The sequence below is a fragment of the Pleuronectes platessa genome, chromosome 12 (genome assembly GCF_947347685.1).
Source record: "Pleuronectes platessa chromosome 12, fPlePla1.1, whole genome shotgun sequence".
In the NCBI taxonomy this organism is placed as follows: domain Eukaryota; kingdom Metazoa; phylum Chordata; class Actinopteri; order Pleuronectiformes; family Pleuronectidae; genus Pleuronectes; species Pleuronectes platessa.
In genome coordinates this window covers 12,544,560-12,561,086 of record NC_070637.1, presented here as the reverse complement: position 1 = coordinate 12,561,086, position 16,527 = coordinate 12,544,560, and the positions used below count along the sequence as shown (strand labels likewise).

The following is a 16,527-nucleotide window of genomic DNA, read 5'->3' as shown; positions in this document are numbered from 1 at the left end:
AAAGTCGACCATGTAATACAGTATGCTGCTGTGGAGCGTTGTTTATGCACAGGCGAGAGAGAGAGAAGAGGAGAACTGAGAGAACAAACGGGGGGGGGGGGGGGGTAGGTGGTAGATGGAGGCAGATAGTGTCTTATGAATTTCATATTAAGATTTTATCATTGAGAGCATGTAGCTATAACAGAAGGCACCCAGCCTAGAAGCTGTATGCTGCATGGCAGCCGCTCAATGTGCGACCCCCCCGCTCCGCGAGGTGACTCGAGCACTTGTCCATATTGTGCGCGCATTATTTATATGTGCACGGCGATAAATAATAAGCACCGAGCTTAATTAGAAATCAAAATATCAACAGATTATCACACGGCGCCGGAGTCTGGAGCCGTGCGAGAGGACAAATTGGGCATCAGTCACACATGGTTCACTCTGAGTCACTGATTGACATGGTGACAGTGCGATGCCAGACGCTGAATGGGAAATGGAACTTTGTGTTTTCCGCCCACGCAGCCAGACAACTTTCCCCCGGTTACCTTGGTGCCGGGGCTTGGGTGTCATGCGTACCATGCTCTCAGTGTTGAATTTTCATTAAGGCCACGCAGGCGACTGTTCCCGGGAAATGCGTTGATCGGGGTTCTGTGGGGGGGGCCTGAGGAGCATCTACAAAGTGGAGCAGCAGTGCCTTGAAGCGAGCACGTTCAAAAGGAGTCCACACACAGCTCAGTGTTCTCCGGTCCCTAGAAGGGAGCGTGCATTTTTAAGGGCACAGGCATGTGTACATTTCTAAGCTGCTCTGTAATTACCATAATACTGGTACGGCACACCTAGATGCCCCTGCATCAGACCCGCTTCCTGTCCCTTTGTATCACTCTCTTGACGTTGGCCTTTCATTTTACACAGCTGAAGCTTTTCTGGGGCCAGCCTTGGTGATCTGTCACCGCTCTGTCATTCTCAAAATTTTTCAACAAACTCCAAAAGCTTGACACCCTTCACCTATAATGAAATCCAATGCTCTATTGGAGACACGCACACGCATATTATCAACACTGCTAATTCTGTGAAAATTGAATTCACCAGACTGTTGATGTTTATCAGACATAATCAAAATAAATGTATTTTCCTATAATCTCTGTTCCTATTGAACGCGTTTTAGTCCTAATTTTGAATTGATTTCTTGGTTCTGGCTGTAATGGAAATGCCATTACCAGTTTGCCTGGGCATGTGTTTGTGTTTCTGTGTGAAACTACGCTTGTATGTTGCCACGCTCTGCGCTGTGGTGGGTGTAGCAGGTGTGTGTGTGTGTGGGTGTGTGTGTGTGTGTGTGTGTGTGTGTGTGTGTGTGTGTGTGTGTGTGTGTGTGTGTGTGTGTGTGTGTGTGTGTGGCTGTGTGTGTGGAGATGCCTCCCAGCACCTTGTTAGACTGTCTGGGGTGCGGTGACTCAAGCCCCGAGGAAGATGTATGGCAAGACAGGAACATGCGGGTACCAGGGGAGGAGATGGAGAGCCTCCGACCATTCTTTTTTTAATGACACTCTGATACTCAGCCCGAGGTCCAGTTGCAGCAACAGCTGCTTCGTTTTAAATAAAGCAAAAGCCCTTCTCCCAACAGGGACAGCGTCTCATAACTTAGCAAATGAAAACAGCTGTCCAAGCGCGGCCGGGTTTACACTGTGGCACACACAAGCAGTCAAAACAGACAGAAGTAGATGCCAATTACACAGAGTTAATTGCCTTTGAGCTTTTTCCATGGGAGTTCTCTGTTGCTCTGAGGAATCACACTATACCACTAACACACTCACCACCACCCTGCTTATATTCAATATGATATAATGCATAGGTAGGGCTATTGAGGCCTGCTGTAGTGTGCAGGAATAGTCAGGTAAGTTTCGATATTACTGTGAAAATATATTAGCATGCTGATTGAGGATTGTTCATGTGTTCATCTAGCCTCTTTCTATTAATTTATCCATCAATTGTAAATCATTTTTAAAGACGATTCCAATTGGCAAACTATTTGTGTCTCTAGCATTGCTTTAGTGTTTTCTTTACAAGCTTTTTTCTCATCTTATTCTACAGAACAATGCCACGTGCACAATCTCATGTGTGGAGACATTTCACCCCAGCCAATGTAGAAGGAGTGGCTGTGTACATTTGCAAATACTGTGCAAAGCCCTGGCCAAGAATGACACAAAGATGCAGAAGCATATAGTCAAGTGCCCAAAGTTTCCTCAGGGCTCAAATCAGCCTTTGACAAAACAAAATGTTTATATTTATGTCTGTATACGACAAGGTAAATACGGTTAGTATAAATTACCCACAAAATGTCCAGGTTATTCCCGTTAATTCCCATGGAAAGTTTCCAACTTTGAATATTCCTGGAATTTTGCAACCCTATGCATAGGTAATTGCTGACAGCTCTGAACAACAGATACTGAGATGTGACCTTGTGTTTAGATTTTCTTTAAACTAATGGTGTTGGAGTCATAAAAGTCCAGATAGTTGTTTATCATAAAATAATGAGGGTGCGGTGTGGTTTCAATGCTCTCTAAATTGATTCCGAAAGCTGTTTATCTCAATAGCGACTATTATTTCCCCAAATGATACATTTTTGGGGATTTACTGTTGGGGTTTGTCGCCTCTGTTTTTCATAATAAGAGCCCAGCATATTAACTTCCAAGCAGGTCAGAGCCGCGTGACGTCCGGATGACTCGTGTTTCCTCATCTGCTTTTAATTATAAAACAGATTTTGTTTAATAGCCAAACTTTGCAGTAATGACGGGACTATATTTTGTAAGTGAACAAACGGCGCGGCAACCATCTGTGCTCAGTGGAACGCTCATTTCTACGGTGACAACATTTCAATAACATCCCGACACTTCTCTTCAAGCACCTGGTCCTGTTTGGTTCTGCTGTGAATACATATATTTTTTAATTTGTTCGTTGACTGATGTTTTCTTGGCAGTGACTGTTTCTGAAGCCCTGTTGAATCGTTTGCAGAGAATATGCTGATGTTAATCCTCTTCAGGGAGGATACATTAGAGAACATCTTCATTTCATTTAGTTTTTTTTCAGGACCAGCTGGTTTTTCTTCCCACTTTCAATCACCTAAAGATAATCAGGATGTTTTCATCCAGATAAAGCGGCACGGGGGTACACCGGGTAGCCCCACTGTCACCTAGCTTGCAGAAGGGCTCCAGTGTTGGATGACTGCATGGTTTCTCTCCTCGTTCTCTGGCTTCCTCCCACAGTCGAAAAAAACGCAGATTGGGATTAGGTTAACTGGAGAAAAAAAAAAAAAACTTTTCCACCGGTCAAAAAAAACACTAACATTTTACTTCTGTCTACAATCAGCGGGCGAACGTGGCATTGAATATGACAAACCAGAAAAAAAACAAAGGCAAACTCTTCTGGCTGATTACCAGCGTGTAGAAAACCTGCCTATAGCAGCTAATTTAGGTATGAAAGAGTTCTAATGTTAGTGTGAATGCTTGTTTATTTCTGGTTGTCACCCCTATGATACGCTGGCAATCTCACCGGGGTGTAGTCCAAAGTCCGCTGGGATCCTCACAGGATAAGCGGTGTAGATAATGGCCGGTTGGATGGATTTATATCTCCATTTATAAAATCCGTCAGTGTTTGTTGGCCAGCTGAGCTGTGATAGTTCTAATTCCCCTCCATTGTCTCCCCGTCTTCCCGAAGTCTGTATCTGTGTGAGTCCATGATGTTAACAGCTTTGGCAGACCAGCAGCAGGAAGAGTGTGGGCGAAGGCCAGGCGATACACTGAGCTGAACTCGCAGTCTTCCAGGCCCACACGCCTTCATTATTCAGTTGGAATCTATTGAGCATCTGGGACTAAATTATTCATCAACATTGACCTAGTTCCAGGGTGCTAAGTTAGATACTTGGATGTCATCAGGCGTTCTGATAGGAGCTGCTGCTGCAGTGTGATATCTGCCACGGGTAAACAGTGTGTGTGTTTGCGTTCGGATCATAAAGCGGGCTCGCCACCATTCAGTTATCATGGACTGCCGTTTTGTATACTTTGTATATCGGAGCCTCTAGGTACGTGGAGCTCAGTGTAAGACTAGGGAGGCATTCTTCATCCCATGTGTAACCATGAGCCATTTCTATCTGCTCCCCATCGCCTCCCTTCCTCCCTCATTCCCTCCCTCGCTCCCTCTCACTGGCACACTAATGATGTGTTGCTGCAAAAGTGAAGCTTAGGACAACAAACTCCTCCCAGTGAGTCTGTGCAGACCACGACGCCGCTCAGATCTGGACACTGGCAGGCCGCTATCAGTGAAAATCAGTGGCAGCATGAGAAATAATGGCACACAGTCTGAGCGGGAGCAGGAGCAGAATACTGATTCCTCCGCTGCTTTGAGCCACATTTGGAGCTGTGTCTTCAGGGGCCGCCGGTGCCAATTACAGGCAGGATATAAATAACATTCTCACCCATCCTATTGGCCTAAAGTGGAGTCTTGAGTATACCCCTTGATTTGATTTCTTCAGGATTATTATGAGATAATGGCAATAAAAAAAACATGAGAGCTAAGCCAAGAACAGTATGAGCAACCCTGTGGGAGTCGGAGATTTCTTTTTTTACTCTGCTCTGATATGGCTAATTATTTAGCTAAACACATGCGCCATTATCCTGATGTTTCCTAAGCACAGCGAGATCCCATTATCATACAGCGATTAGGAAGACCTGCTCTGCTGGTATAAAAGGTGGTATAAGAACAGTATAATAGTATAAAGAACATAATAATAGATGACATTTTGTAAATGGGGTTTTATCATTTTTAGATGTTTTATTTTGTTCATTTGACAAAGATCAGTGTGTGGAGTCACGCAGACACATATCAGGATAAGTTATGAGGTGAGATTTTAGTGTAGCAGAAAGGAAGGGGTTTTTATGTGATGATGATAATGTGCAGCTAAGCCATTTTCTCTATTTATCTCGATTTTTCCAATCAAGCCAGAGTTTACTGGCTGATAACAGCACAGACTTTCTGGCATTCTGAAAAAAAAAGGATTGGGATTTACACCAGAACTTAATGAGCAACAGATTATAGACATTGAGCAAAATAGATCAATCTTTAATATTGTCACTGATCTGCAGTATATGGGGAACAAGAGCTCACGTATGTCTGGACAAAAACAAGGCTCACGATAGGGAAAACAAAAATAAAAGTAGAAAGCCGAAAGAGAACAGCGAGCGTCCTCAGTGGAATACATTACCAGGACAGAGGAGGCTTGCTCCGTATAAACCCTTCAGATGCCTTCAGTGTCCTCCTGACTTTCAGCTCGTCTCCAAAGAGACATGTGTGCCAGGGAGCATTCATCAAATTAGAACAGAAAGAAAAACAATGTGAAAACCAGCGGCGCACCGCAGAGACACGCCGACAGGTTATCACAGAGAAGGTGTCTCTTGCACTACAACGCTGGGGCCAGAGGCGCAGCACAGCATCCTCCCTGAAGAGCAGCGCCCCCCTGCCTCCCTCCCCCCTGCACAGCCCCAGGATTAGGTGTGTTTGTGTGTGGGGGGGTAGAAGCATTCGGGGTAGTGTACAAATGCAGTGCATTACAGGAAAGCCACCTGCTTCAGTGCAATGGTTATTTAAGAGCAGCAGGGTTGTAGATTACCTGGTGTCCAGCCAGAATGGGACTGCTGACCAGGCTTCAGCGAGAACGTACAGGCCACGGCTCGGGCTGGACATCTCATTAAGGAGGAGCGTTATCAATCTACAGGGATCGAAGCCGCCATGACAGTGCTAAAGAAAGCACTGGGGCACCTTAGGCTGAGTCAGGTCAGAATTTCTTGCTCCACGTCCCCTTTGATGGTTCAATCAGTTCATGAGCCAAGGTCAGTCGATAGCTTTATTTCACCGGGTACACTCAGGTAAATTCTCCCCTGACACCTTAGTTATTTAAGAGACACTGTACTCAGAATCTTTAAGCTTTTTTTGTTTGTTTCATCCTAGACATTTTCTTTGTCCACTTTTTGTGTGTGTGTATGTGTGTATCGTCCCCCCAGCTGTCTCCCCAGGTTTCCTCAGCTCCTCTCGTTGCTCCCTGCAGCTCGGAGCTGAGGCAGATAAATGAGCTGTGTTGTGGTGTTCACTGTGGCTTCAGCGCTTTACCTTTAGATTAATGATGCTTTACAAGCCCCCGAGCCTTCGCTTCTTGCATGTTTGGAAGTACATTCAGAAAGTGAACTACAGGTACGTCTTGTTCATACGCTTATCTATCGCTCCATCTTTCTTGTGGGCATGAGGCTCTTTGCATCGGTAACCCTTACTCCGCCGAGCTAATGAACCCTCCCACAAAAACACACTGCATTCGAGCAGAACTATGGAAATACCACTTCCGTAAGAAAGGCTGGTATTTTCCTATTCTCCACTGCTACGTCAAAACCATCACATGCAAACCCTGCGTTATTTAGGACATCTCCCTGAGAAAAGATCTCCAGAGATTTCAGTGTCCTTTTTCCCGGCATCCCGGCCCAGCTACCTGTCAGTTTTCATCACGGTGGCTAAATTGCACGGTAAGCCCCTCGCATAGTTCGCATGGAATCGTCACGGGTGAAAAAGAAGCCAAGTGTTGCGGGAGGACACCATGAATTGGTAATGTTATTGGATTTCAACCAGGTCATGACCACATCAAAATGTTGACCTACACACTAATCCTGGCAGGCAAGCCGGTGCCCAGTAACACATGAATTCATTTTAGTGTTGATTTAGCGGCTTGCCTGCATCGCGAACACACACACGATTCATTTAGAAGTGTAGCATAGGGTTGATATTTTCATAAGATGGAAGAAGGATGGGACTTTGAGGCGGCTTAACGGACACAGTCGAGCTGCAGGACCACACGCAGCATTTGTCCTTGGCTCGCGAAATGACTATGACATTATTTTATGGTGCTGTTATGACATTATAAATCACGGATTCCCTGTCGTTTGATTTGAAAGTCTCAATCTAGGTGCAATCCAACATTTATTTTTGTTCCTCACAGTTATTGGTTTGGCCGTATAATGACGATTTCTAAAGGTCAGACCTGACGGAATCTCATAAACTCAAACGGCGTATCAATATTTACTCCTATGGCTTTCACTCAGACATTTGTCTCATAAACAAGTGGATTCAATATCTTTAATCATAAAAACAAGGATTCTCATGTACAGAGATAAACCAATTCCGTCCGTTTCATTATTGGATTTCGCTGATGTGATGGAGTTGAAGGCCGCACGCTGCAGCTTCCCAACCTGAATGAAGAGATAGAGGCGTCTAAATGTGAACGGGCATACGCCTTCGCTCAGGTTGTTCTGCCGGGAGTTAACCTACATCCACTGCACCCACATCCCCATCGCTTCCTCTCCACCTCCTCTTTCAAATAAATCTGAAGGACGCAGTCGAAGGGAGAGAGGAGAGGAGGGATGCGAGAGGTAGAGGGAGAACGAGAGTGGATGAGGTGGGAAGAACAGAGAGCGAGTATCGATTCCCTGATTCTCGTAGCTCTGCCAGTGAGCGCCGAGTGTCAAGATCTCCCGCCAGGAAAAACAAATCACAAGGCAGAAGTGATGGATGTGGCACTCCAGGATCCGGCGGTTTTGCCATCTGGACGGCCGACACTGTATATCAGCCTCATGCACAGCAAATTGAATTTACATTTGGACGGCTTCCCCGGGCCTCACCCGGGCACAGATGCACCAAAAACAGCCCTCCACCGCAACTCCCTTAATGGGCTTGATCTATCATTTCCAGGTCTATTATATAAAGACGATGCTGGTCCATGTTCAGAATGTCAAAATGATTTTGCAGTCGCGATAGAATTGCATTATGCGCAGCCAAATGGATGTTAAGCAAAATGACATCACCCTTAATTTCCTTAGGATGAGTCAATACTAATCCAACTTGCAGAAGTATTTTGATGCGCAGTCAAACATCAGTAAAATAATAGCGCAAATTCAATAAGAGCGGAAATCCATCTTCATTTTTGGAACCTAATGCATTTCTTAGCCTCGTTATTATTTTGTGGCACAAACAAACCCCAGAGTATCAGATATTTAAGTACATTGAAGATTGTCAAGCGCATATTTGGGGATTAAGAAATATTAGCATAAAAAGGATAAGTGGAGGAGCAAGGCTAAATGTATAGTGGCAGGTTATTCTGCTTAGCGGAGTGCCATGACGGGGGGGTGGGGGGGAAACTAACGTGGGGCCCCAAAGAGGCTGCCATGCTTAAATGAAATGACCTTTAACGCAGAGCTGATCAAATGGCCTGAAGCAAGACTATAAAAGAACACTGCGGTATAATGTTTTACAGTGTGCTTTTTTTTCCCCTCCGCTCCTTTGTTTGCCCTTTCCCATTCACCGAGAGTGTAAAATGTATTGTGTTTGGCAGGTGAGGAAGTGCGATGGAATTGGCTTGAGAGTAGACGTGCCGCTGAAATAATGAAGCGCCGTCTATACGTGTCATGGTTTCTTTTTTTTTTTATTAGATGCTTGTTTTGCAGAAGAGATATTTCTTTCACATTAAGGGGAAATAACATGAAATATTGATCTAAGCCTCCGCCCCTCCGCCCTTCGTCTCCCGGCCTCTTCTCCTCGCCTTTCACGGGTGGTTGTCCTCTAAATGTCAGAGGTGCTTTAGCGACGGCTCCTAACAATCCCTTGAAGCGGCTATGCAAAGCCACACACTGCAGCACAAATTGAGCATGCGACTTGACAACGGCGCGATGAACTCCAGCCTCCTCCTGTGCCTCAATAATCAGATCTCATCTCTGTGAGTACGGTGATGCCTGGGAAGCGGCACAACAGCTGCTCCGGCGCCAGGCAGCGTGTGGCCCCGAGTTGACAGATCCATCCAGCAGCCAAACAGTGGAGCTGTCTGGATTCACATCTCATCTGCTCGCGCTCTCCTCAAACCTTAACCCCTCTGGAAACACCACTGTTCTCTATCTAAAGTATTTCCCCTCTCTAACCGCTCTAACCGTGTACCTCTCTCTTTTCAGACAACCGACGACTTCGTGGTGGCATCGGCCGAGTGCCCGAGTGATGATGAGGACATTGATCCCTGTGAGCCGAGCTCAGGTGGGTTAGGTTAGTCATCTCTTTTTTTATTCTACTTCTCTCTGGGTGTGTCAGTGTGTGTCCATGTGTCGTAGCCCACCCCCACCAAGACACTCTAGGCGAGCACACAGTGTTTGTATGAGCAGATTGGAGTTTTAGTTAAAACTCAAGCACTCCTCAGCCGCTGAGTTCCTCGTCTCTTGGCTTCATGATGCAGCGAGCTGGAGGCCCTCCATTAGTTCTGTCTGGGAAGCTTCCAGTCTGCCAGAGCGAGCTTTTTACTTGTTCTTGTATTTCAGAGTCCTGGAGCGGCGAATGTAAATGCAGTAAAATTTTACATTCATTTATGACCGTAATATTCATGGGCTATTAATGGAAGCAGTTTAGCCGTCCACCTTATCTGGAAATACATTTTTGGGAAATGCGCTTATTCACTTTCTCGCTACTCTTTCGATAAGATCAGCACCGCTCTCATATCTGTCGGCTACATGTGAAGCTGGAGCCAGCACCTGGTTAGCTGAGCTTAACATACTGACTGATAACAGCAGGAAACAACCTGGTTCCACACAAAATGTGGCAGCCAGTACTAACGGTAAATTAACATTTATTTAGTCTTCGTTTAAACATTTTACATGTAACGATTCCTTATTTAAATGTCTATAAAACTACTTGACCTATGTAAGATGTTTTCTTGACTTGTGTACTTACATTATTTAACATTTTTCCATCAATGTTAAATTGTAGAGAAATCCACAATTATATGCAAAGTAATAGGAATTTAAAATTAAAATTTTGCCCTGTGGCTTTGCCCACCTCTGCCATAACTCCCACAAAGGAAAAACACAGTTAACCAGTCTGTTGTTTTCTAGTAATGGATCAGGATTATTCATTGTCCTTGGGTGTGTAATCTGAATAAAACTTGTAACCTTACCTGATCCATGATCCTATGTCAGATAGATTTTAATCTGCAATGGTGGTGAAGACAGCTCCCATGATGCCATGCTGCTTCACGACATCATCAATTAGATCTAGAGGCCAAAGTTAAATATTGTACGTTAAGCTGAGACAAAAACTGAGGGTAAAAAAAACACCTCTGGGAGTTTAACAGACTATTTACCAGACTATTCCTGTGCTCTAGTCACATTCTTCATGCCGAGCTTACTTAGCTTTATCTTAAGTATTCAGATATGAGCGCGTTATTAATCTTCTCCACTAACTTTTACCAAGAAAGCACATTTCTCAAAATAATTACTTCAATGTGATAAAAAGCATGTTCTTAGAGAACTTTAGTTTGTTGGCTTCCACCCACTGAGATTGAACTCAGCACAGGTTTGTTTATGTCTTGTTTTTTTTTCAGAACAAATCCATCTCTGAGAGTCACATGACTAAAACTCCACTCTGCTTTAGGTGTTTTGTATGTGTCGGTGCAGTTGTTGATAATAAGCTTTATTTGTGCACCTATTCTTCTTCATGGACATTTATTAATGCGCCGACACGGGTGTTTTGAGAGCGACTGAGAAGTCGCGAAAGCGCACAGTTGTAATTATAAGGCCGGCATGACAGCACAGGATCAAGGAGGGTAAACCCAGAGAGCAGTGAGTGAAGGCTGATGTTGACACATGTACTTGTGTTTGTGTGTGTGTGTGTGTGTGTGTTTGTGTCCCTACTGTTGTTCATTAAGTTCTGCAGCAGGCAGTGGGAGTTCATCCCGTTGTTTCTCATCTACTATTATTCACGATATCTGCACGCAACAGCCCTCGGAGTTTATGATTGCGGCACATGTCAGCCGTTTCTCTTCATAAAACAAACATAAAAAGAAATCTATTTTGGTCCACAAGTTGTAACTGTGTGCTCAAGAGCCCTGATGAATTCAAAATGAAGAGGGTGCGCTTCTCGCCCCCCCCTGCAAGTGTTTGAAAACGCCCTCTGTTTTATCAGCTTCACTCCGACAAATTGGGATTGTAAATGTTTGTTCCCTTCAATGCCGCCAGACTTTTAATCTCTTACCTTGCCACACATGGAAGGCAATTAAGTCTAACCCCAGTGCCTGCCTATGAATAGAAGGATTTTCGAAAGCATTCACAGGCGATGAGCGGCACAGAGAACAATTAAATCCAGACCCAAGGCCCCCCACTCCATCTTGATGTGCTATCGATCAGTATGTGGTCATAAAACCTTCACTAAATGAATGTCTGCCCCACGGCGAAGACTATCAACCTTCTCGTCTGTCTCTCTTCCTGTTCCTTTGGCCTTCCACCGGCAAGATTAGCTTTCGTTACTCCTTCTTCCTTTAACTCTCACCATGCACGTTTGGGTGATATCCCCGTCGGGCAGCATCACAATAGGTGCTTCCAACGTGCATCTGCCAACTCTGTCAAACGCTATACACAGGAGATTGGCGCGCAAACTCATTCACACCAGCAGCCTGCATAATGTTGTTGTTTTTTTTGACAAGGGCATCTGCCAAAAACATCAGTCGTGAACCGCGCGATGCTCGGGGACGCACAACCCCGGTGCAGAGTATCCCTCTCTTTCTGTGATCACTGAAGGGGATTTGACACCAGAGCTGCCGGCTCCCGCGGTGGCAGCTGTCTAACAGCGCATCCTGATTAATATCTACATTCAGAAGCGTTCACACGCGCTGCCAAGCCCTCAGCGCATCCCAGACGCTGCTCGCCGTGCCGCGCAGAGAACTGGAGCCACTGCTGCCCGTGTAGCCCTTCTTCCTCAGGTTACCGTTCCGCCAGATCCTTTTCTTATGACACCGACAATACATCATTTCCCTTGCAACACCTTCCCGGTCGGTTCAGACTGCCAACTCAATAGCAGAGGCCAGATGTGCACACCTTTTGATATTGCTCTCTCTCTCTCTCGCTCCCTCTCTCTCTCTCTCCTCTCTCTCTCTTTCTCCTCTCTCCTCTCTCTCAATCTCTCTCCACTCTCCTCTCTCTCAATCTCTCGTGCACTGGCTCCTGTATATACTGTAGGACAACGTTGGGTGCTTCCCAAGACGTGAGCTGTGAACGATACTATATTTCGTGAGTTATCTCTGGCTCAAGGTCAGCTCTAGATCGTCCCGTATATCACCGGAGTCTCATCCCACAGCCGCCCCTATCAGCCGCTGAGTGACATCAGTCGGGTAAACTTACTCATTGCCACGCTTTATTTCTCTCAGCTCTGGAAACCATGGAAAGTCAGCGCTACCAGCAGAGCTTATCGCCCGGCAAGGCTCAGATTAGATCATACTGATCCCCCCCCCCCCCCACAGCTCAGGAAACCAGAAAATATTATACAATCCCATGCTGCTGTAACACATCTGATCAGTAATAGGAGGCTGATTCGTGGAGTGTGCATATGGTCCTCAGCATCTGAACATTGTTGTGTCAGATGAACATCCATTCACCCGTTGTGAAAGATGTTCAGAAATAGCTGATTAAAGTCAAGTGGAAATGTTCATATATATGGGTGATTGTTGGCCAATCAGCTGGTGAGAATATAGATGTGTTCTCGGCCCGGTGAAAATTGCCGGGCGAACGTTCCACCTAGAGGCCGGCTGGTGCTGATTTACAAGTGCCAACCTCAGCTCGCGTGGTGAAAGTTAATGGAACGGTTTGTTGCGGAGCAGCATGGGGTCAGACGGAACGGATATCTCTTACCTAGCTGCTTCATTTCACGGGCGTCATGCGGGCTGATGGAGGGCAGCTGCCGCACGCCGACCCATATTCAAGGTTACGTCCCGCGACTGCTTTTGTCCCTTGCCCTTCGTTTGTTTCTCCTCTGAGCGTTCTTGAGTTTAGTCCTTCACAGCTGTTCTAATATGGCCAAGTCCTCGTCTACAAATCAGAACGTTTCCTTCGTTCGAAAATAAGAGTATATCATGCTTTTCTTTGGGATACTTCCTGTATAGTGAGAATTCATCTCAATCATCGAGAATATTCACATTTTACACAATTTCTCACGATATCAAACTATTCCTACAGCCTAAATATTTAATTGTAAAACTTTCAATTCAATTCAGCTTTATCTGTGTAGCAACATATCACAACATAGATTATCTCAATGCACTTGACATAGTGAGGTCGATAGCTAATTATCTGATTATTAAGAAATCAAACACTTTGTTGACTGAAGAAAAAACACCTCCATCAGAACCAGAGTCCGTGTGGGGCGACTATCTGCCTCGACCGGTCGGGGCGGGCGGAGAAAAACGGGGGAGAGAGGAGAGGTGCGTGGAAAAGGGGGAGAGAGAAGAGAGAGAGAGAAAGAGAGAGAGAGAGAGACCAGGAGCAGTTGTTTAACCGTCATATTTGACTTGTAATGAAAATAAAATGAGTGGTACTTATAGATATAGTGATGTTATTAATGATAGCAGCAGTCGTCAATACTATAAGTAATGATAATAATAGTAATGCTTCTAGTTAAAGAGAGAGGAAAAGTGTTGGGTAAATGCTCAAAGTACCAAACATCTTATTGCTCTATGATGATAATCTGTAGGAAATGGGCTGATATGATAGGAAATGTCAGTAAGGCAGAGTTTCTCTTGTGTAGCCGAGTTCGTGAAAGCAGAGCGACAAATCCTCACTTAACATTGGATGTATCAGGCGGATGTTTGTCTTTTATATGTTCACAACAAACCTTTCCCACCATTCCACTTTCTTTAATAATGTAAGAGGCAGTCAAAAAAAATTGCTACTGGACTATGTCCACACCAGCAGCCTCACTGAGCGTTTTGATAAATGCAGCCGTCCACATTTCACAAATAATCTCTCAGCGCCTTTATTCTCAGCTCCAGTTGCCCTTCACTGTGGATCGCCCATAGGCAGGTTAAGGTTAATCATGTCTAGTTTCCACTTCTCTCCGCGCTCTCTCATCTTCTGCTATCCTCAAGCATTCCGCAGTGTCATTAGCAGCTACTAATGTGTTTGACATTTGTTGTAATAGGTTTAATTTATGGCTGGGGAAACAATACATAGAGTAAACCAATGAATCAAACGGCAAATGAATGCTCTCTTTAGCCCCGATGGCATTGGTTGGAATGCACTCGGCCAGGAGAAAGGGGTAAAAAGGAAATTTGAGTAAATTATGGTTTTAAAAGTAGCTGCGAGATTAATGAAACATCGAGAGCACTGTGCTGGCTTAAGAGGTCACTGCCCACATTTAATAGGTTATTCAATCACACCCAGCTGGAGCTCCGTGTGTGTTCATAGCTCCCTTTGTTGAACACAGTGGCATGCACTCGGCCTGCCAACAGGCTGCTGCTGTTTAACAAACGAAAAGCCCTCCTGAAGGCCGGTTACCCACTGAATGGGGTCAGAGCTCGGGTCCATCACAACACGCTGATGACCTTCAAGCGAATAATGAAAAACGTTCCGCTGTGGCTGCCGCACACTTTGCCAAATTCAGCAGACAATCTTAAGGAATTCTGCCATTTTTGTTTTCCTGAACTCTTTCAGGGAGGATTATTCCGTCCAAGTCTTCTCTCTACACCCTATTTTAAATGAAGCGCGTTCTGAGAGGAAACAGGATTTCACGCTCACTGTCACTCTTTCTCTTTACTGATCCAGCCATATTTATACTTTCAATTATTTATTTATTTTTTACGACCACACATCTTCTGCGTGTGCTGACATTGATGCAAACACAATGTGTCTGATGATCAGTCTAAGTGGGGCGTGAAAGACTTTGCTCACCAGAGAAAAGAAAAGACGCAAAACCAAAGGTCCCTTATGATAAAATTACAAGTAAAGTACGGCTTGGAACTATTGCCCAGCAAGTCACATTAGAACAATCAATCAACCAATATACCACTTTTTAAAGATCTACACATTTTTTCCGACTGATTCCCCTCTCTGGCAGCTTTGGGAAAGATGTCTGGTCTGTGCTCTGATGTTAAATCTCACAATACATAATGTCCACTATTATGTTGTGAGAACAAGAAATAGTATCCATTTAAATAGTAATACGTGCTTTTTTTAAATACATAATATAACAAACTATATGTTCCCAAAATTCTTAATAGGTTATATTTTTTTCCACAGACAAGGAGCCTTAAAAGAGATATAGTAATAACAGCAAAGTGAATTCATACCACATTTAATTCAATAACATTGAACATTGAGAATCTTGCCTGAGCGTAACTGCTCAGGCAAGATTCTCAGCCTTGTCTGTGTTTGTACAAAATACCTCAACAATGCGTGGACATATTTTTACCAAACTTGGTGGAGATATTACTTTAGAGGGTATCTCCAGATGAATACCTTTTCAAGATAATCAGTCTAAAGCCAGGTCAACAAACATGGCCAAAAGAACACTATAGGTCAGAAAATCATTCCGCATCAAATGATATGATACAAACAATGAAGTCAGGAAAAGACCTAATTTCATGGTGTCTTTGCATCTTATAGGACTATAGACCCGACCTAAAGCATATGCAGATCGAAATATAATTCACAATTATTTCACCAGTATGATTAGAGACAAGATGTAACTTTTTGTCACTATATGGTATAACTGTAACTTTCATAATGGCATCATGATGTAATGTCATTATTACAGATTGAACTAGCTGTTGCCTGATCAGAGTACAACATGCGTATGTATGGGTATGTATCACCCCGCAGCCTTCATCTACCTGCAGCATTGGTGTGGTCTTGTCGAGCTGTGTCGCTATAAGCCCTCTGTTAATGTAACAAGCACGGACCTGAAGAGCACGTAGCCCGACTCCTCAATCTAATCAAGAGATGAACTCCAGAATCGTGGCGTTCAAGCTGAGTAAGCTTCACCCTCTCCTTTCATCTCGCCTCTTTTAGTGGAACCCCTCTGGGGAAAGGCTTGATCTGCACCGTACCTTTTACTGGGCTTAATCCACCACCTTTTAATCTTTCTCACTTGGACCTCATTTCGTGCTCTCGCAGCTCTCTGTTCATCCTCCACCATCAGCACGAGCGGAGCCACCTCAGACTCACACATGCGCATGCTGTCATCAGTTACACTGCCAGCATGTCACAAGTACAGGATGGCTTGTGTCACTTCTCGACGACACTCGGATAATTAAAGAGGGAAGAGGGATTTAATAAGTGTTTTGGCCCCGCTGCAGTTGGTACAGTGACCTGTCTGCAGACTGAGCCCCGACTCCGTGATGGCTCAGACAGCTTGTGATTATGGGTGGATATGTGCAGTGAGAAGATGGTATAACACTAATCTGGCTGAATAACAGCGATGTGTCACTGACCATGTCGACTAAGCCTGGGTCGCTCGGGAGGCATCGCCACACCACACCTCCTTCAGCTCCCAAAGATGCATGATGCACTGCATGTTTATCAGCTACTGCCGGTTGCAGGGGGTGATCACGTTAACAATCTTCCTTTTATCACCATCTTACTGACTTCACTTCAATTGTCGTTTTTTTCTGATTGATAAAGAGGAAAAAGGGTGTTGCCATGGTGCATCAATCAGCCA

At 44.7% G+C, this 16,527-nt stretch overlaps 1 protein-coding gene across 1 annotated transcript in view; it reads left to right on the top strand.

Moving 5' to 3' along the window:
• Positions 1 to 16,527, top strand: part of LOC128453865 (neurexin-1a) — a 255,113-nt gene that overhangs the window by 230,458 nt on the left and 8,128 nt on the right. The window contains exon 23 of the mRNA XM_053436966.1: positions 9,012 to 9,099. Within this exon, the coding sequence (XP_053292941.1) occupies positions 9,012 to 9,099 (88 nt within the window). The remainder of the gene's footprint in view (positions 1 to 9,011; positions 9,100 to 16,527) is intronic.